Raw genomic sequence first — 15,734 nt, forward strand, 5'->3', positions numbered from 1 at the left:
GTATTCTGGTTGAATGGCATTTCTGTTCCCCCACTCTAAAAGACAGTGGGATTATTTACATTGATCTAAGCAGCTATATATTAGGCTTTCTTTGTTCTGAGAGATAACAGCATTTGCCTATAGTAATTAATTCATATGAGAAACCCCAGAAACCAGAGGGATGGAGATTCTCAGGCCCCTACAATTCCAACAACTTTAGTTCATGTCAGGATAACAGGGTGCACCGTGAAAGTCCTTCAAATAGGAACTGCTCACTGGACCATTTCAGCAAAAAAAGAAACGTTAAGGTTCTTGTTTGTTCTTAGGGTAATTAGGATTAGTTACTACAGGAAATGCTACCTTGTTACCTTCCCCTACACTGCAAATTCAGAAGTACTTCAAAGGAAAACAGCATCAGTGAGATGATATAAGAGGCTGACATTTTTTTCAGAGACGTAACCAAAGTCTGTTATGCATAAACCAGAAATAACAAGTGCAGTGGGAAGGGGAGAGGATTGCAAAATATAATAAAAACTAAGCTACAATTAAAAAAAAAAAGTAAGCTGTAATATTGTTTTCTATTAACTAGATCAGTAGTCTTTACGAAAAATACAAGCCTAGTCCAGGTTAACCTCATAGCAGGATACAGAATTTGTGCTGTAGAATGTAGGTGACATATTCCTTCTCACTCACCTTTGGATCGAGTAGAGATATCCATCCCCTCCACCACCTCCTGCTCTGCCTTTATTTCCTCTTCAGCCAAGCTGCCAGAGGGAAACAAATGAATTAGAAGAGTGTTAGACTGTATTATTTGGACTGTATGTCCAAATTCACGTACAGAAGTTGAAACACTGTCAAACACAACTATGTTAAGATTTCTGATGAAAGCAAAGGTCTCTTAATTGTCAAGAGTTTATACTGATCAAAATGTGTAGGGAAGCAGTCCTGGTCCACATGCACGCTGCATGCTACCTGTTACAAAGGTAACATTTTCATAATATTGAACAGGCACTGAACTTTAAGACAAACAGAACTTCTGTTCCTCATAGCTCATAATCTAAGGCCTCCATAAGCTGTGTGGACCAATTCCAGATGACGTTCAAATGCTCACCAGCATCAGTGAGCAAATTAGCAAAAGGAACAATTTATCAATGCAGAACAACTTGCAAAATTAGAACCTAACGTGCAATTTCAAAAACTATTAAACAGATAATGTTAAGGATTTTGAAACTACACTGTAAAACAGAAAAACAAGTATTTATAGTTTATTGGTAGTGCAGCTACACCAATTATTATCTATAACAAAGAATAAACAAATTAGAGCTATCACTCAACCATCCAATTTTATATAGCCAGTTTTATTGTACTCCAGATAGGATTAAGTACCAATTAGACAGCACACTGTATGTGACTTTCTGATAGTCTACCTTCTGCCAGTGATTCCATTCAAGAAAATAACCCTCCGCATTTTGCTAGTTCAATAACTCTGGGGAAGGAAGGTAGAAGGGAAAGGAAAAAGAACTAGAGTAAGTACTGAGTTAATAGTTTTGGAGGTTTGACTATTACAGACGAAAGACAACGTGTGGTTGAAGCAAGCCCAAATTCAAAATGATAGACAAATGCAGTTATGGAGCCTGAAGCAGCAGGCATCCTGAAGCTGTCCACTAACACAACAAGAGCAAAACGGTCAAACAGGAAACAGACCTTTTCCTCAGAAGCGACAATTTACTGTCTAGTTTGTTAATGTTAAGTTGTCATTGATATCATTTACATTAATATGGTAGATTGTGAACTATTGCTGCTACGGAGCAGACAGAGATCCCATTCAGCCATCTCAGCTATAGGGACAGCTATTTCTAGCATAGGGGCAAAGAGAACAGCTAGAGACCTCTGCTTTAGCCACTGTGGTTAAATCTGCCTGAGATAGTTAATCAAGGCTTTGAAACAACACTGAGGACTTGGTTATGCTTAAAACACAAAAACTCTCCAGGTGGACAAACAGTTTAAATTAGCGAGATTGCATAAGTTAAAACAGTTCCCTAAACAAAGTAAAACTTACCAGCAGAAAGACATTTTTGACTGGTATTTGTCAAAACTACTTTTAATCAATTATCAGCTACTGGGGGGCTGGATTGCAGCTGCTTTCACATTTCTAAATAGGACAGCTATGCCAGCAAAATGTTTAAACATAAGTGAACCAAGCTCAGTGCATGGAAGACCCAAAGCTGAGAAGGCCCATCAACTCCGGAAAACATTATTCTATACTTGCCATTCATATGTATCAATACTTTACAAATGAAGCTGTTTAAAGCCATAAAACAACGAAGAAAAATTCTAGTCTACCAGTATCCAGTCTCCCAGCTTGTGGGTCACTCAGTTTATTGCAGGAACAAGAAAAGGCACTCACGTGACCAGAATTCTGGTAAATGCATCGCACAGTTGACCATACTACAATGCTTCTCAGATTTATTTTGCATGAGCAGACCAAATGCATAGCATAGTTGGCCATACAACAATGCTCCCCGATTACAATGCATGGGCAGATCAATTATACTTGCACATTTGTTACACCCTTTCCCAGAGGGCCTCCAGCAAAGAGAAGCTGGCAGTGTATTGCAGGCACCAAAACGTTTCATGCACCACTTGCCTCTGCCTGTTCTCTTTCCAAGGGTTCCTAAGCAATGGAAAGGGATGGGCTTACAGGATAGGCTGATTGTTCTCTTCCCATGGTGCCTTGTTTCCTCCCCACCTCGCTTTAAAACCCGATTTCAATATTACCACCGAACTGTAAAAAAAACTATTAAAACAATCAACTTTTATATATGTAACAATATATACTAATTCTGTCAACAATGAAGTAAGCTAGCTGTATGCATTAGCTGCTTTTAAAATATAGATCCAGGTTCACCACAGATTACAACATAAGTCACTACAAGACTGTTTGAAGTCTCAGGATCATTTTACACAGGTTGCTTCTCAAAGGGATGGACTCCCCAACCCCTGACTTAATGTTCCAAAAAAATCAAACGTTAATTTTAACTGAGGAAGTTCTGTGATTAGCTCACTGGGCTGCTGCATGAGCAGTAGCGCCATGCAGAAAGGAGGAAATGGGAGTGCACCACATATGCAAACGGGGAGAGAGAAGAAAGAGGAATACCCTTTTGGCAGCAGCTCACATTTAAGTTTCATTTAAGCCATCATGACATTCCAGACTCCATTCGAACGTATCAGATGATATTTTGTTCAGATCACCAAACCACAGTGGAAGGTGATACAGCAAGAGAAAAGAAGGATACAGTAGTTGCTACAAATCAGTATTATGAGGCACAGAGCTGTGCAAGAATTCTGGCTGAGAAATGGGTACAGCAGATCAATACAGCAACATAGTAGCAGAAACTCTGCTACTTCTTACATCCTTGACCGAAGTAGCAGGGGATGTTACATAGCTGACTGAAGATGCTTTGCACCTGAGGTCCAAATCTAGCACAGAAAGGGTATTACAGGTCAGGACTCCTACACGTTAGTTACAGTATGTAAGAAGGTGTCTTCCGCTCTAAATCTGTCTCTCCCCATCTAAGTTAGGAAATTCAGTCAGCTCCTTCATCACCTTCTAAAGTGTTCTTTCAATATATCAATAGAGACAACAAAAACTTCATAAACAGTTCCAAGATTAACAAAATATCTGGACTTGACACTTCTCTGCTGTATCATATAAAAGTCAGACAGATGTGATGTCTGAAGATAGCTTCTCCAAAGAGGTTAAGTTTAAAAGAACAATCGAAAATGCATTCACACATTCACCACTAGACACAAAAGTTCTTCATTTTTGTTAGCAATGATGGTACATACATCCTATATAAATATATGCACGCTCTGCTTCACCCATAACTAAAACAAAAATCAACAAATACCTGCTATATCATGAAAATTAAGACTTCGAGAACAGATTGCATCTGTATTTTCTCTGCTACAAGTCATCTCACTCAATTGTTTAAGGGCACAAACATTTAAGTATGTACAAAAATGACTGAGATTTGTCTGAAAAATTCAAAATGCTGAGAGGAGGAGGAGTTAAATAAATGTATTAAACACTTAGAGAAGACATTCAAAACTCACGCTGACCTTCAGAAGCATCTCCCAGTGTTTTATGTGCTGTAATGTATTACGACTTGACCAACATGACATTGTCTGAATGGGGCCAGTGATGGCTATAGTGGTAATCTTAAAGACTGAAGTTTGTAAATAAATACCAGCAATTCACAGCAAGTTTACACTAACTTTTCTAAAGCTGAAAGATCTTTTTACCTTTGCACCTTCCACCAATATGAGCAATATTCTGAAAACGCTTTAAACAGCACAAACTTCTGAACCCAGAAATGTCATTATCAAAAGATTTCAAGTGAAATAATTCAAGAAGAACAGGTCCTTAATGATAGCTTACTATTACCCGCAATAAAATAAAAAGAAAATTAAAAAGAGCATCAAAATAACTGCAAACATCTGGTTCTATGGAAAGAGTAGTTGTTTGATCAAGTAGACCATTCTATAGAGCTGCATTTGAAACAGATTTCATTTTTGCAGGATTGAGAGCTGTTACTTCAGATAGGATGCATTACTATTATGCGTGTGTATTATGAATGGGATGCCCTGAGGATGCGGATCAGAAATGATCCTGGTATATACTCAATTAAGTACCTAGCTGAGCTTATATCACTCTGAGAGCTACTCTTATTTCCTTATTAAAATTAATGAACACAGATGAACATATGGTAAGAAAATAATTGATATTTAAGCTTTGCAAGTTTCACTGTCAATTGACTAGAACACACATTAATCATTTAAAACTTCCCATACTCATACTGACAAGACTTAGTAAAAAAGAAAAAAAAGAATTTTTTTTTCTTAATGTTAAAACTAACTTGTTTCACACAAATTATTTTAACATGACTGAATGAGGGGGGATGGGTGCAGATTATTCTTTTAAGGGATAATTGCAGAGAAAAAGAAAAAAAAGGATTGCAAATATACAGGACTTACTGATCCTTATTTAAAAAAAATGCAAAAGGAACTTATCTGCATGATATTTAGAAGATGTTCTCTATTAAACTAAAAAGAGCTTTTTTCTTTTTTTTTTTTTTAAATGAAATTCAGTTTTTCAAATTTCAGACCAATAAATAAAATACTGACTTTTCTATTTAGGAAAATCATTCCTGCAGTAGTAGTACTTACCTGAAAAAATGTACACATACAAAAATTTTTAAAACTGCTCTAATCCATATCAACTACGAAGAGCAATTAAAAGTTGCAGATGAACTACTGCACCTTGACATTTAACCAAGAAAAACTGACAGATATGGAAAACCACTCAAAACAGCCAATGCCCACATACACGGTCTAGATCTACATATGGGAATAAACATATTAATTTAAAATCAATAACTATATATTTATGGAATTTTTTTCCTTTTAATTAATATAAAACAAAACAAAAAAACACCCCACTGATTTAAGATTATAAGCACTAAAACTGAATTTCATCCTTAAGATAATTCCTGTCTCTCCCACATCACATTTGTGAGCAGCAAATATAAATAATGATTTCAAAAAAACTGCATTCAATAAAAAATTGAAAAAAATATTTGCATGCCATTGCTGAATAAATAGCAGCTTTGTATAAGCACTCACCTATAACAGTCTCTTACTCATCGGTAGCTATGCTATTTATGCAGGATTCTTAAAATGGCGTCTGACAGCACTGCACTGCCTCATTCCTGTACTGTAGCTAAAATGGTAGCAGTTTATTCAATAACAGTATCTCTTGTTTAAACAGCAGTGCTATATTCGAAGCAAGCATCTAAATATCAGAAATGGTAAAGTATGACAAAAGGACACCTGACATCCAAATGTTTAACTAAAAAGGCACAAGACAGGGAGTTTTGTGAAGTCACAGGTTACTAAGGAAATTGCTCAATTTTAGATTCACTCTCCGGTTTGAGTCTCTCATATTTTATGTTTCCTTTTGCAGAAGCCCCTGCAAAATGCTCATTTTGTATTACGCATTTAATACACACAAAACGCTTGTTCAGCTATACACATACAGCAAAGCTTAAGCTAGCCACCTCTGAAAAAATGCAAAGCAAAAAAATTTTTTTTTTTAATTTAAAAATTACTTAGCTGCTTTTTAATACCTCCCTCTTATTCGGTGTACATTTAAACTAGCTCCACAAAAAAGAAAATCAGGGAAGGGAGAGAGACCTTTGGTGACACACTGTCTTCTGTAGGCTATCAACTACAGAACTGAGGCCCAAGCAAGGCAATCACAATAGTTAAAGATTTCAAAACCAAACAACTCAATTTGAGAACAATCATATTTGAAAACAAAGGTTTATATTGGCTACATCAAGGATATTAACATCCTGTTACAACATGGCTTTAATCCCACAGTATGAAACCCAGATGTCATGACAACTGCCAATAACGGGTTAACTTCCGAATGCCAGACAATGTCTATCAAATAAATAAAATTCAGTTCCTATGCAGCTATTTCTAAGTTAGACCTTAACCCATGAATACAAGACAAATTTGTTAATAAATATAAAGAAACAAAGTTCTAAACCCAGTTTAAAGGGCCAAGCTAGATGGCCTACTACAGTGGTTTTCAACATGTGGTTTGCAGACCCCTCAAAGTCCATAGACTACTTCTAATGGGTTTGCAAACAATAATTAAGTTATTCAAACCTACTCTAATTGGCTTAAATTCACTAGAATGGGATTCATATGCCCATGGGAAAAACGTTAGGGATCCACAAAGAACAAAAGTTGAAAACTACTCGCCTAGTGAACAATACTACATTCTATCTGGGCAAAGGTTTATGTTCAACCTTTAAGATATTTAAGGGATTCAAATTAATACGCTGAATTCCAGACTGGGAGGAGGGGATCTTTTACTGAGATTTATCACCCCTTAGCCAATTACATTGCAGTTGCACTATTACCATGGAAAACTGACCATGACCTATTACTTTTCAGCTATTGGATCCACATGGCCAATACACCGGAAAACAAAGCAACCCCCCCCCCCAAAAAAAAAAAACAAAATAAAAAACCCCAAAATAACTTAAGCAAAACTGATAGCCCACAATGGGAGAAGGCTCAGGAAGAAGAGCCAAATGAAGTTTGTGGACGCTAATACAGAGAGATAAATCTAAATACCAATTTCTGGTTTTTGAACATGAAGTCCCTTTCAGTATACGCCTCTTTAGCTTCAATTTAGGTTTTTGTCCACATTTCAGTATTCCTGCCTGACTGGGGGGGGGAGGGGGGGTGCGGGGTGGAGAGAAGTGTCACATTTGGAGTGGTTTCTACTCTGCACTTTTTTCATTCTCAGTATGTTAAGTAGTGTCATTTGCTCAAAAAGTCACTCAGTTTTTCCCTAGCACTATTTAGCTTCCAACTAAAACAGTTTGTCTGCAAAGAATGAAAAGAGCTATGTAGCTTTTAAAAAGCTACTGTTTTCATTGTAATTTATAATCCAGATCACTCCTTTGTTTTTCCCCCCTACATTCTCTGTCCAGCTAATTACAAAAGTAACTGGATGTTGGCAGTAAATAATAATGGCTAATCATATTCATCCTGGGCAATCCAAATTCCTCTTTAGTAGCCAGAAAATTTAAAGTCCAATTACACGATTAACTCCTAGTTACATTAGAATAACGGCCACTTACTATAAGCTGAATAAACCTGAGCTACATTGCTTCATACAGGTTCTGTTTAACTGTGATAATAACAAGATCCAGTCCTGTAAAATCTTGGGTAGAAAGAATACGTGCTCTCTTTCTTCCCCTGTGTCTATCGCTTAAACAAAACCCCACATTCCATCTGTCCTGAACAGCAGAAAAACAGCACAGAGTGCGTCTTATTATGCAATCTATGAAAGTCAGTGATAACATCATACCTTGACAAAGCACCAAAAATATATGAAATTCTTCAGCTTGGCTGAATTTGCTTTACTTAGATGGAACAAAGATGGTAGAAATTTCCAGAAGGCCTTTCTCAGTCTTGCCACTGCAATTGTCAATCTTTAACCTACCCTCTGCTTCTATTGGCTCAAGCACTCCATGGAGCAGCGCGATTGGGCTGATCTGTAAAACAACACTGCTGTCTCTACCTTGCCTCAGACATCTTGCTGCAATGCAGACATTTATTTTTTTGTGAACTATAAAAGAATTGTATTTGAGTGATTAAAAATAGTGAACTTTAACAGACCCACGATGCTACGTTTCATTACATGCACAAGGACAGCTTATACAAATATGCTTCACTGTCAGCAACGAGTCTAGAAGTGCAGATTTGAAACAGATCCTATTTTAACAAAACCTGTGGGAGCCATTTTAATACAAGCTTTTTGATTGCAGATCACTTACTCCTGCTTCCTCATATTAAACAAATATAATGTTGTGCAATATTTAAGACTCGAAGCAAACTGCTAGTGTGTATGAACTACTGCTATGAAAATTATGTCCAAATGTAAACTGTTTTTAGCAACCGAAGAACAAAAAATAGAATAACTTCTTAGCTGTGTCAGCAGCTTTCTCTATGCCGAAAAATGCAATAAAGGTGCATACAAATCTACTCTCACATGTAACTCAGTGGTACAATCCAGCAGTGTTTTAGGTTGCAAACTGAACAAGACATTCTTATCTAATCCTTTGGGGTGGGGGGGTGGGGGGCGGGTGGGGGTAGAAAGAAGCAAAGTGAGATATTCAAAGAAATATATTCATCCTAGCAAACAAGTAACCAGACGTTTATGGCTAGGTTACAGAATGTTATCAAATACATGACAACCTTCTATAAAAGTCAGCAAGTAACAGTGCCTAGTAACCATCATTTGCAAAGCCACCTTAGACCAAAGTTCTTCCTTAAATCAGGAATGTGTGTGGACTACTAAAAACTACGCAAAAATTAAATTAAAAGAACCAAAGAGCATCCCTGCTTTGCTTTCATAACTGTATTGGTGTTCAGTGAAAAGCAGATTGTTAAAACAAGCATGCAAGTGTTACAATTAAAATGTCAATAAAGGGCACAAAATGTTTAAAATTAGCTATAAATCAAGCAAGTTTATCTGAGATTATACTTCATTTACTATCAAAAACATATGCTCACTAAGTATTATTTACTTAACTGTTTAAGGTCATTTCATTGCTGAGTACTAGCACTTTCATCACACCTCAAAAGCCTAAGGAACGACCAAACTGCACTCTACCCAATAAGCATGGTAATTAAGGATCTATGCATAAAGAGCAAGTAGAACATTTTTCACTGGCCTTAGGTAAACAGGAAGTATAAGCTTCAAACTTTAGAAGCAAATTATCAAAAAAACAGTGCATTCAAATTAGAACAGTTTACATGAACAAGTCCCTTACAGTGGAAGCTAAACAAATCTCCTAAATTTTTATATGACTAACCACTAGCATTACTTCACCTACTGGACTAACTGACCCACAAAAAACAAAATGTTTGGAAAACTATTAAAAACGTTCAGAGTAGCAGCATGCTGCTTACTTACCAACTGTTCAAGCACCCATCTCATTTTTCCAGTTAAGAAGATACAACAGGCTGGCAGATTTGGGAATTGATCAAAAAGGAATTCTTTGAAATAATTACGCAGCGTTAAACCAAAAGTTAAAAACAAGGCAAAAAACAAGAACGAACAACATGTACTACTGTCATGAACCACATATGATTTTATATCCTCTGGGCTCCACAACACAGAACTGTGGCTGATACAGTGTAAAACAAAAAGGCACAGATAAAAGGTACATTAGTTTATTTGGACTACGTAAGAGAAGAAAGCTAACAGTTCAAAAACATTTTCCATAAAGAATCAGATTTGTAAACAGATGTATTGCTGCATTTAATTGAGCAGCAACCTATTTCCAAAATCTGCAGTATAAAAACTCCCTTTCAAAGGAACAAAATATTAACCATACATTGTCCCTCAGAAAGAGAAATACGTTGTATTAATTATTCCTGCAAGAAAAAAAGTTCAACAATCATTTTAAGTTAAGATAAGCTGCATAAAAAACATGATGCAACAGCACACAACCACCTAGGCCCAATATCTACAATCTGCCATTAGCACTTTTTGCTGATGTCTAGGTTTTTAAAAATCCCATATTTTCTCAGAGATAACTTATCTTAGCTATTCCATTCACTGTTTAGAAAGGTAAACTTGCCTGTTCTTCTGTCTGCCATTATCCCTGCTTGACTCCCTGTAGGGCAGTTAAATGCATCTGCTCCCTAGCTTCCATTTTCTCTTCAGCAGGCATGTGACACAACAGACAATAGTGCTGGCAAACTGCTCAGAGAGAGAAAGCTTCTTTGGAATACCAGGATCTTGATAAACTCTAAAAACACCATCCTCCTGTGAAGAAGTAGGTATGCCAAGGCTTTGCCAGTCTGCAAAATAAAGCTGTGGCTAATGGCTACTAACCATGTGACCCAAGAAAGCAAATTTAAACAGTTTCAACTTAATAAAGTGCTGTGGTGTGAGTTTTGCACAACAAATCACAGAGAATCACACTCTCAACCCACAACTCATAGGTCTTAGAGAAAAAAAAATGTAAAAAGTAAGGCTTACCTCTGTGGATGCATTGTTAACACAGTGTTATGTCAATACTTATAAAACATGGAGGACAGGCTCTCAGTACTCAGACAGAAAGGGCTTGGCACTTCAGCTTGATGATCTGTCTTCCCAATAAAAGCTAATCCTGGATTGGCTACTTTGGTAAATCCGAATGTAAAGCTTCAGGGGATTGGCTGAAACACTTCCTGAGCGATTATCTTTGTGCAGCTCTGGCAAGCAGGAGCCATCCTGTGCATAGAGAAGACAGGCTAAGCTAGGCCCGTTTCAGCAGGAGAAACTTGAAAAGAAACCCCAAATGCGGGCTCCCCATAGAAAATACATAGATTTTCGAGCAGAGGGAAGTGATCACAAACTGCCTGCCTGAGCAAACGTGTTTCAGCATGTCATTGCTGAAGGCATCTGGATATTTTAAACCTGCAGGAGGGAGAGTTCGCACAGGTCACAAAAGCTATTCGTTCTAAACGAAAAGCTAAAATCACTTTGCTGCTACTTTGCAGAGTGTCTCACAGAGAAAGCCAGACTTTGCAAAGAGAAGAAAACACTGAAACTGAACAGGCAAAGCATGGATCAAATTTAAATAGTGGAAATTCAGATATAATGTTCATATTCCAGAATTTAAATATATTAATACCTATTGTAGCAACCATATACCAACAATGTAATTTCTTTAGACACTGTGGTAAGCAGAATCTTAAATAACAACAAATTATTGTCTGATTTCTACCAAAAACCATTATACAATTTCAATTGCATCATCAAATAGAGTGCTGCCATTCAACACATGCCTTCCCTGTTTATAAAAATGCTGCAGAGGATAACCAAAAATATCAGTATTGCACCAGGTACTGTACTCTCAAATTCCCACCCCCCCCCCCCGGCCCCCACCTTTCAGCCTGCTAAGGCTGTCAGTTAAACAAAAATCTGACTTCCGTATTAGTCGGCTGCAGCTGCAGCTTCCTGTCTATTAACCCTGTAGGACTTGGTACTTTTTAAGACATGGGCCCTAAAAAGAAATAGATTTCTCCATATGGTATGGCATCAGTTTTCACATAAACATTAGTACAGATCTTCAGATTTTTTGCTTTAGCTTTCATCTTCTACTAAAATTCTGCAAGTGAAACAAAATGAGAAAATGGCATATAATCTTGAATTAGAATACAATGCATACGAACAACCAGTTTGATCTTGAGCCAATTCCCAAGCATTTTATTCAAAAATGCTTTCATTTCTTTCCTCAGAACCCTGTGATTCAGTTTGTTTTCCTAACGCAGTGAAAGTGGGCGGATTTATCACTATGCCAAGAAGGAAGAAAGACATAACTCCAGACAGAGATTTTAAAGGCCAAATTTTGACAAAGGCCCCAACCAGCCTTCACGTTTGTATTCAAAATTCTGCATCTGTATTAGGTAGTTAGGTATTATCATTCTACAGCCATCAACAAATTACAATGAAAGCTGCAGATGAAAAGGCTGATTCTGAAGCATATTGCCTTTTATCAAAGAATTACTTATGCAAGAAAGGAAAATATTAAATCTTTCTCTCTGCAACTCCATTTGTTTAAAACAATAATTAGCAAATAACAAGCTAAAATAACCAAAGCAAAATAAACATTCTTTCACTACTAAAATGATTTGATGCAGAGTCTAGGGTAGTGCAAAAGCAGTCATAGAAAATCATCTCTCACAAATCAAGGCCAGTCACCATCAAAATATGCACTTCACTCTAACTCACCTGAGTGCTAATGACCCCCTAAAACAATCACCACGAATAAAACTAATACCCTCCTTTAGCTCCCAAGAGCATCTTTCAGGGTATAACTATTTTAACATACAAACCTCTTTGCTGAGAGCCGGCATGACTCATACCTGTGCAACTCAATAAAATTAGTAATCCCACTCTGCATTGTCGCATACTGAATTCAGACTATTTCTGAGATAGCAGTCATTGTCTCAGGGAAACTGCCGAACCATCCTATCACTGTGCTTACTTTTTTTGTGTACTTGTGTTCTAGTCTGCACCAGTGGATTAAGAGCCAGAGTCTCTTAATGTTCATCTCTTAAGTAATTCTGGAGTCCCTGCTGGAAGCATTTTCCCTTTTTAGCTTTGACACCATTTTTCAGGGCAGAGAGCAGGAAGGCTCATGGACTACACTGGCAGTTTGTTCTGTTTTAGGAATGTAACAGAAACAGTGCTGCTATAAAGGGAATCGTACAGCCCTCTACAGCAGCAAGAACACACTGGAAGTGCATGACGTTAAAGTGAACACTTGCAGCAGTTTTAACAGTTCACACAATTCAAGATAGTTTTCTTTTTTACCGTATACCTAAAACCCTCTGCCACTCAGAAACAGCACCCCCCCCCAAAGCAAAAATATCCAAATTTTGATTTGTCCATGCAGTAAATGTAAGTAAGAGAGGACTATCACCCATTAACATTTACTATCATTAATTGACTGCTCTGCTCTAATATTATTCTATTCAAAAAACTAAAATCCTAATCCCTATGAAGCACAGCAAGGGAGTAAAACTAAACACACAGCATTTGTCAATGCTTTGTGCTAACCAAGACCTGACTCTGGGAATGCAGTAATGCTGATGGTGACTGGGAACTCTGCCAAACTGACACACTTGGACCTAAGGGAAAGAATTGGCCTGCAGCAGACAGAGGCAGAAGCAGCAGAAAAGGCCTAAGGTCCTACCCTCTTGATTCAAGAAAATGGAGGCCTAAACACAAAACAAAAGTTTATAAACCTTCAGTCATTAGCTAGCAGAACAGGGACAAAAACCTAGAAAGCCTCTCAGATAGAATACAGCGTTTTTATTCATCTACTAGGTTACTCTGCTAAGATACATAAAAGAATTCTATCTGCTCCTTCAGAAACAAATCAGGGAGAGAAAGCTTGACCTATGTTTCTCTTTATTTTCTTGCCCATACACATAATTTAAATAGGAGGTACAAATCCAGTAAAACGATATACAGGTACTTCTGGAAAAACTCAGTAGATTCTGTCTGTTAAGCCATAACTAATGCATTCCCTACTGCAGCTTGAGCAATTCTTTTACATAGGAGGGGTGCATTTTTTCGAGGGGGAAGGGAAAGAAAGGAAAAGAAAACAAAGGAGAGAGAGGGGGGAAACTAAAAAGCTTTGTTAAAGCAGAAGAGAGGGAGGAGAGATTAGATTAGCTAGTATTTGTCCTTTTCAATGCTTTGGAGATGTTAAGAGACAACAGGGGATTAAAGCAGAAAAAAAGAAAGAAAACAAGGGAAAGACGGAAAGCAAGAATATAGTCACAAGGAAATTAAAAGACAACAGTGTTACAAGTGCAACCTACTATATTTAGGGTCCTTTGCAAAGACCTGTGCAAAATCTCCAGAAGGTGCACTCCTCAAGCATCACTGCCAAAAGATAGGCAGAAAACAATGTTGTAAGGGACTATACTACTTAATATACACTGAAAAGCCCTCAAATTAAAGTAAATAAACACCAGTAAAGAACAGACTTGCCTGCGTGATTGAAGCAGGCAGTTTGGATATATGGCCTATAAAGGAATCCACCGAAAACAGTGCCCGGGGGGGGGGGGGGGAGGGGAGGAAACGTCAGTGGCAAGGAGGGAACGAAAGATGGACAACAGATCAAACTTTCAATGGTAACATTTTGAACAGATATACAAAAGGAAAGGGGGAAAGTCATATTCCCGAAGGATAACCAGAAAACGGGGAAAAAAGTTGCACTAAGGACTTGTAGCTCGGTCCCAGGTTTCCAAGTCACCGTATGAGAATCCTAATTTCTAGAATGATTCATGTTCCTAATCTAATTCAGTATCTTTCCTTTAGGGAGTTTCCCAAAAACTTCCCCCTTAAGTCTCAATCTGCTAAGGTATCATTAACTGCTTAAACTCCACAGGATACGACTACCCCCTCATACAGAACCCAACAATAACTATCTAGAAAATAGTTCCTGAATGTTTAGAATTATGCTGCATGCTGAACTTACTGACCTGCCTAAGAAGATTGGTAATTCTGTAAATTATCAAATACTCTACTGGAGGGTGTGTTTATGTCACATTAACTGATTTGCCCTTAAGCTTAAAGGGCTTTGTGGCCAGATGCATGCACGCATTTGTCCTGGTGAACAATACCTTTGAATACTTTTGGTTTAGTTTATTTGTTCTGACTCACACTGATCACTCACTGTCTGCAGACTGAAAAGCTGTTTTTGTTTATAATACACACTGAATATCTGGTACGTTATGAAAGTTTCTCTTGACAATCATTTTTAGTACACTGTGTAACGTATCTCATGTACATTGCCTTCCATGTTCAAACATCTGCCAAAAATACCTCATAAAACCGAAAGCCCCCTTGAGCCCTTTGCTTTAGCAGCTGTAGCTCTTTTAAAAGAGATGCTGCAGCCAATCTCATCTTAAGGCACAAGCCCACGTTTTTCAGCCTTTTCACCTCTGAAATGGTCTCTCCAAGATTTAACAGCCAGGAGCAGGGCTGTCACATATCCTATGCAAAACAGAATTTTCATTATTATATATTTAAATTATATGTTCTACACGAAAAATCTAATCATCTCACAATATTATAATCATCCCATATTTCATCTGCAGCCAAATACTTTTTCAGATACCTGGAAAGCAGCTGTGAGACATCTGCAGATAGACTGCATGTCAAACCTAAAGCATATTCACCATGCAGTCGAATTGCACCTGCCATAGCAAGTGGAATTATCATGCATTCTCTGTGATAACATGGTAACGAGTCCAACCCACTCACTGCACAGGCAAGCTTTGTGGGTATGGGGATATATAAATCCTGCATAAGACTACATACAAAATCCTAAAGGTAGTTTGCATTTCAGCAAGTGACTCCAATGCCCAAGTGCAAGATATCCTGCATTCAAGCACTTATTCTGACATTGTATTCTTCCCAAGAAGATAGAAGACAGACTCTACTGCTAGAGAAGAATTATCTAGGACTGGCTATGAATAATGCTAAACCCTAGTCCCATTGCTATGATTTTTCTCTTCTCATTTTTCTCCCATTCAGGAATCACTTGGTTAACATTTGCAATAGTAAGACTGATTTTTTTCTTCATTCAGAA

The 15,734-nt window shown here is 37.5% G+C and overlaps 1 protein-coding gene across 25 annotated transcripts in view; it reads right to left on the bottom strand.

Moving 5' to 3' along the window:
* Nucleotides 1–15,734, bottom strand: part of ZMYND8 (zinc finger MYND-type containing 8) — an 86,676-nt gene that overhangs the window by 55,242 nt on the left and 15,700 nt on the right. For 10 of the 25 annotated variants that reach the window (XR_011135340.1, XR_011135339.1, XR_693582.2 and 7 more), the window contains exons 4-5: nt 10,619–10,852; nt 673–743 (exon numbers count right to left, since the gene is read on the bottom strand). Coding sequence is in view for 22 of the 25 variants with exons in the window: in XM_009671084.2 (XP_009669379.1) it covers nt 673–743; nt 10,619–10,632 (85 nt within the window). In the remaining 3 variants the exon portion in view is untranslated. Of the gene's footprint in view, nt 1–672; nt 744–5,664; nt 5,801–7,933; nt 8,115–9,544; nt 9,608–10,214; nt 10,438–10,618; nt 10,853–11,509; nt 11,552–15,734 lie in introns of those variants that run through there. The other 15 variants (XM_068912589.1, XM_068912584.1, XM_068912585.1 and 12 more) reach the window with 8 other exon arrangements.

The sequence above is a fragment of the Struthio camelus genome, chromosome 18 (assembly GCF_040807025.1).
Source record: "Struthio camelus isolate bStrCam1 chromosome 18, bStrCam1.hap1, whole genome shotgun sequence".
In the NCBI taxonomy this organism is placed as follows: domain Eukaryota; kingdom Metazoa; phylum Chordata; class Aves; order Struthioniformes; family Struthionidae; genus Struthio; species Struthio camelus.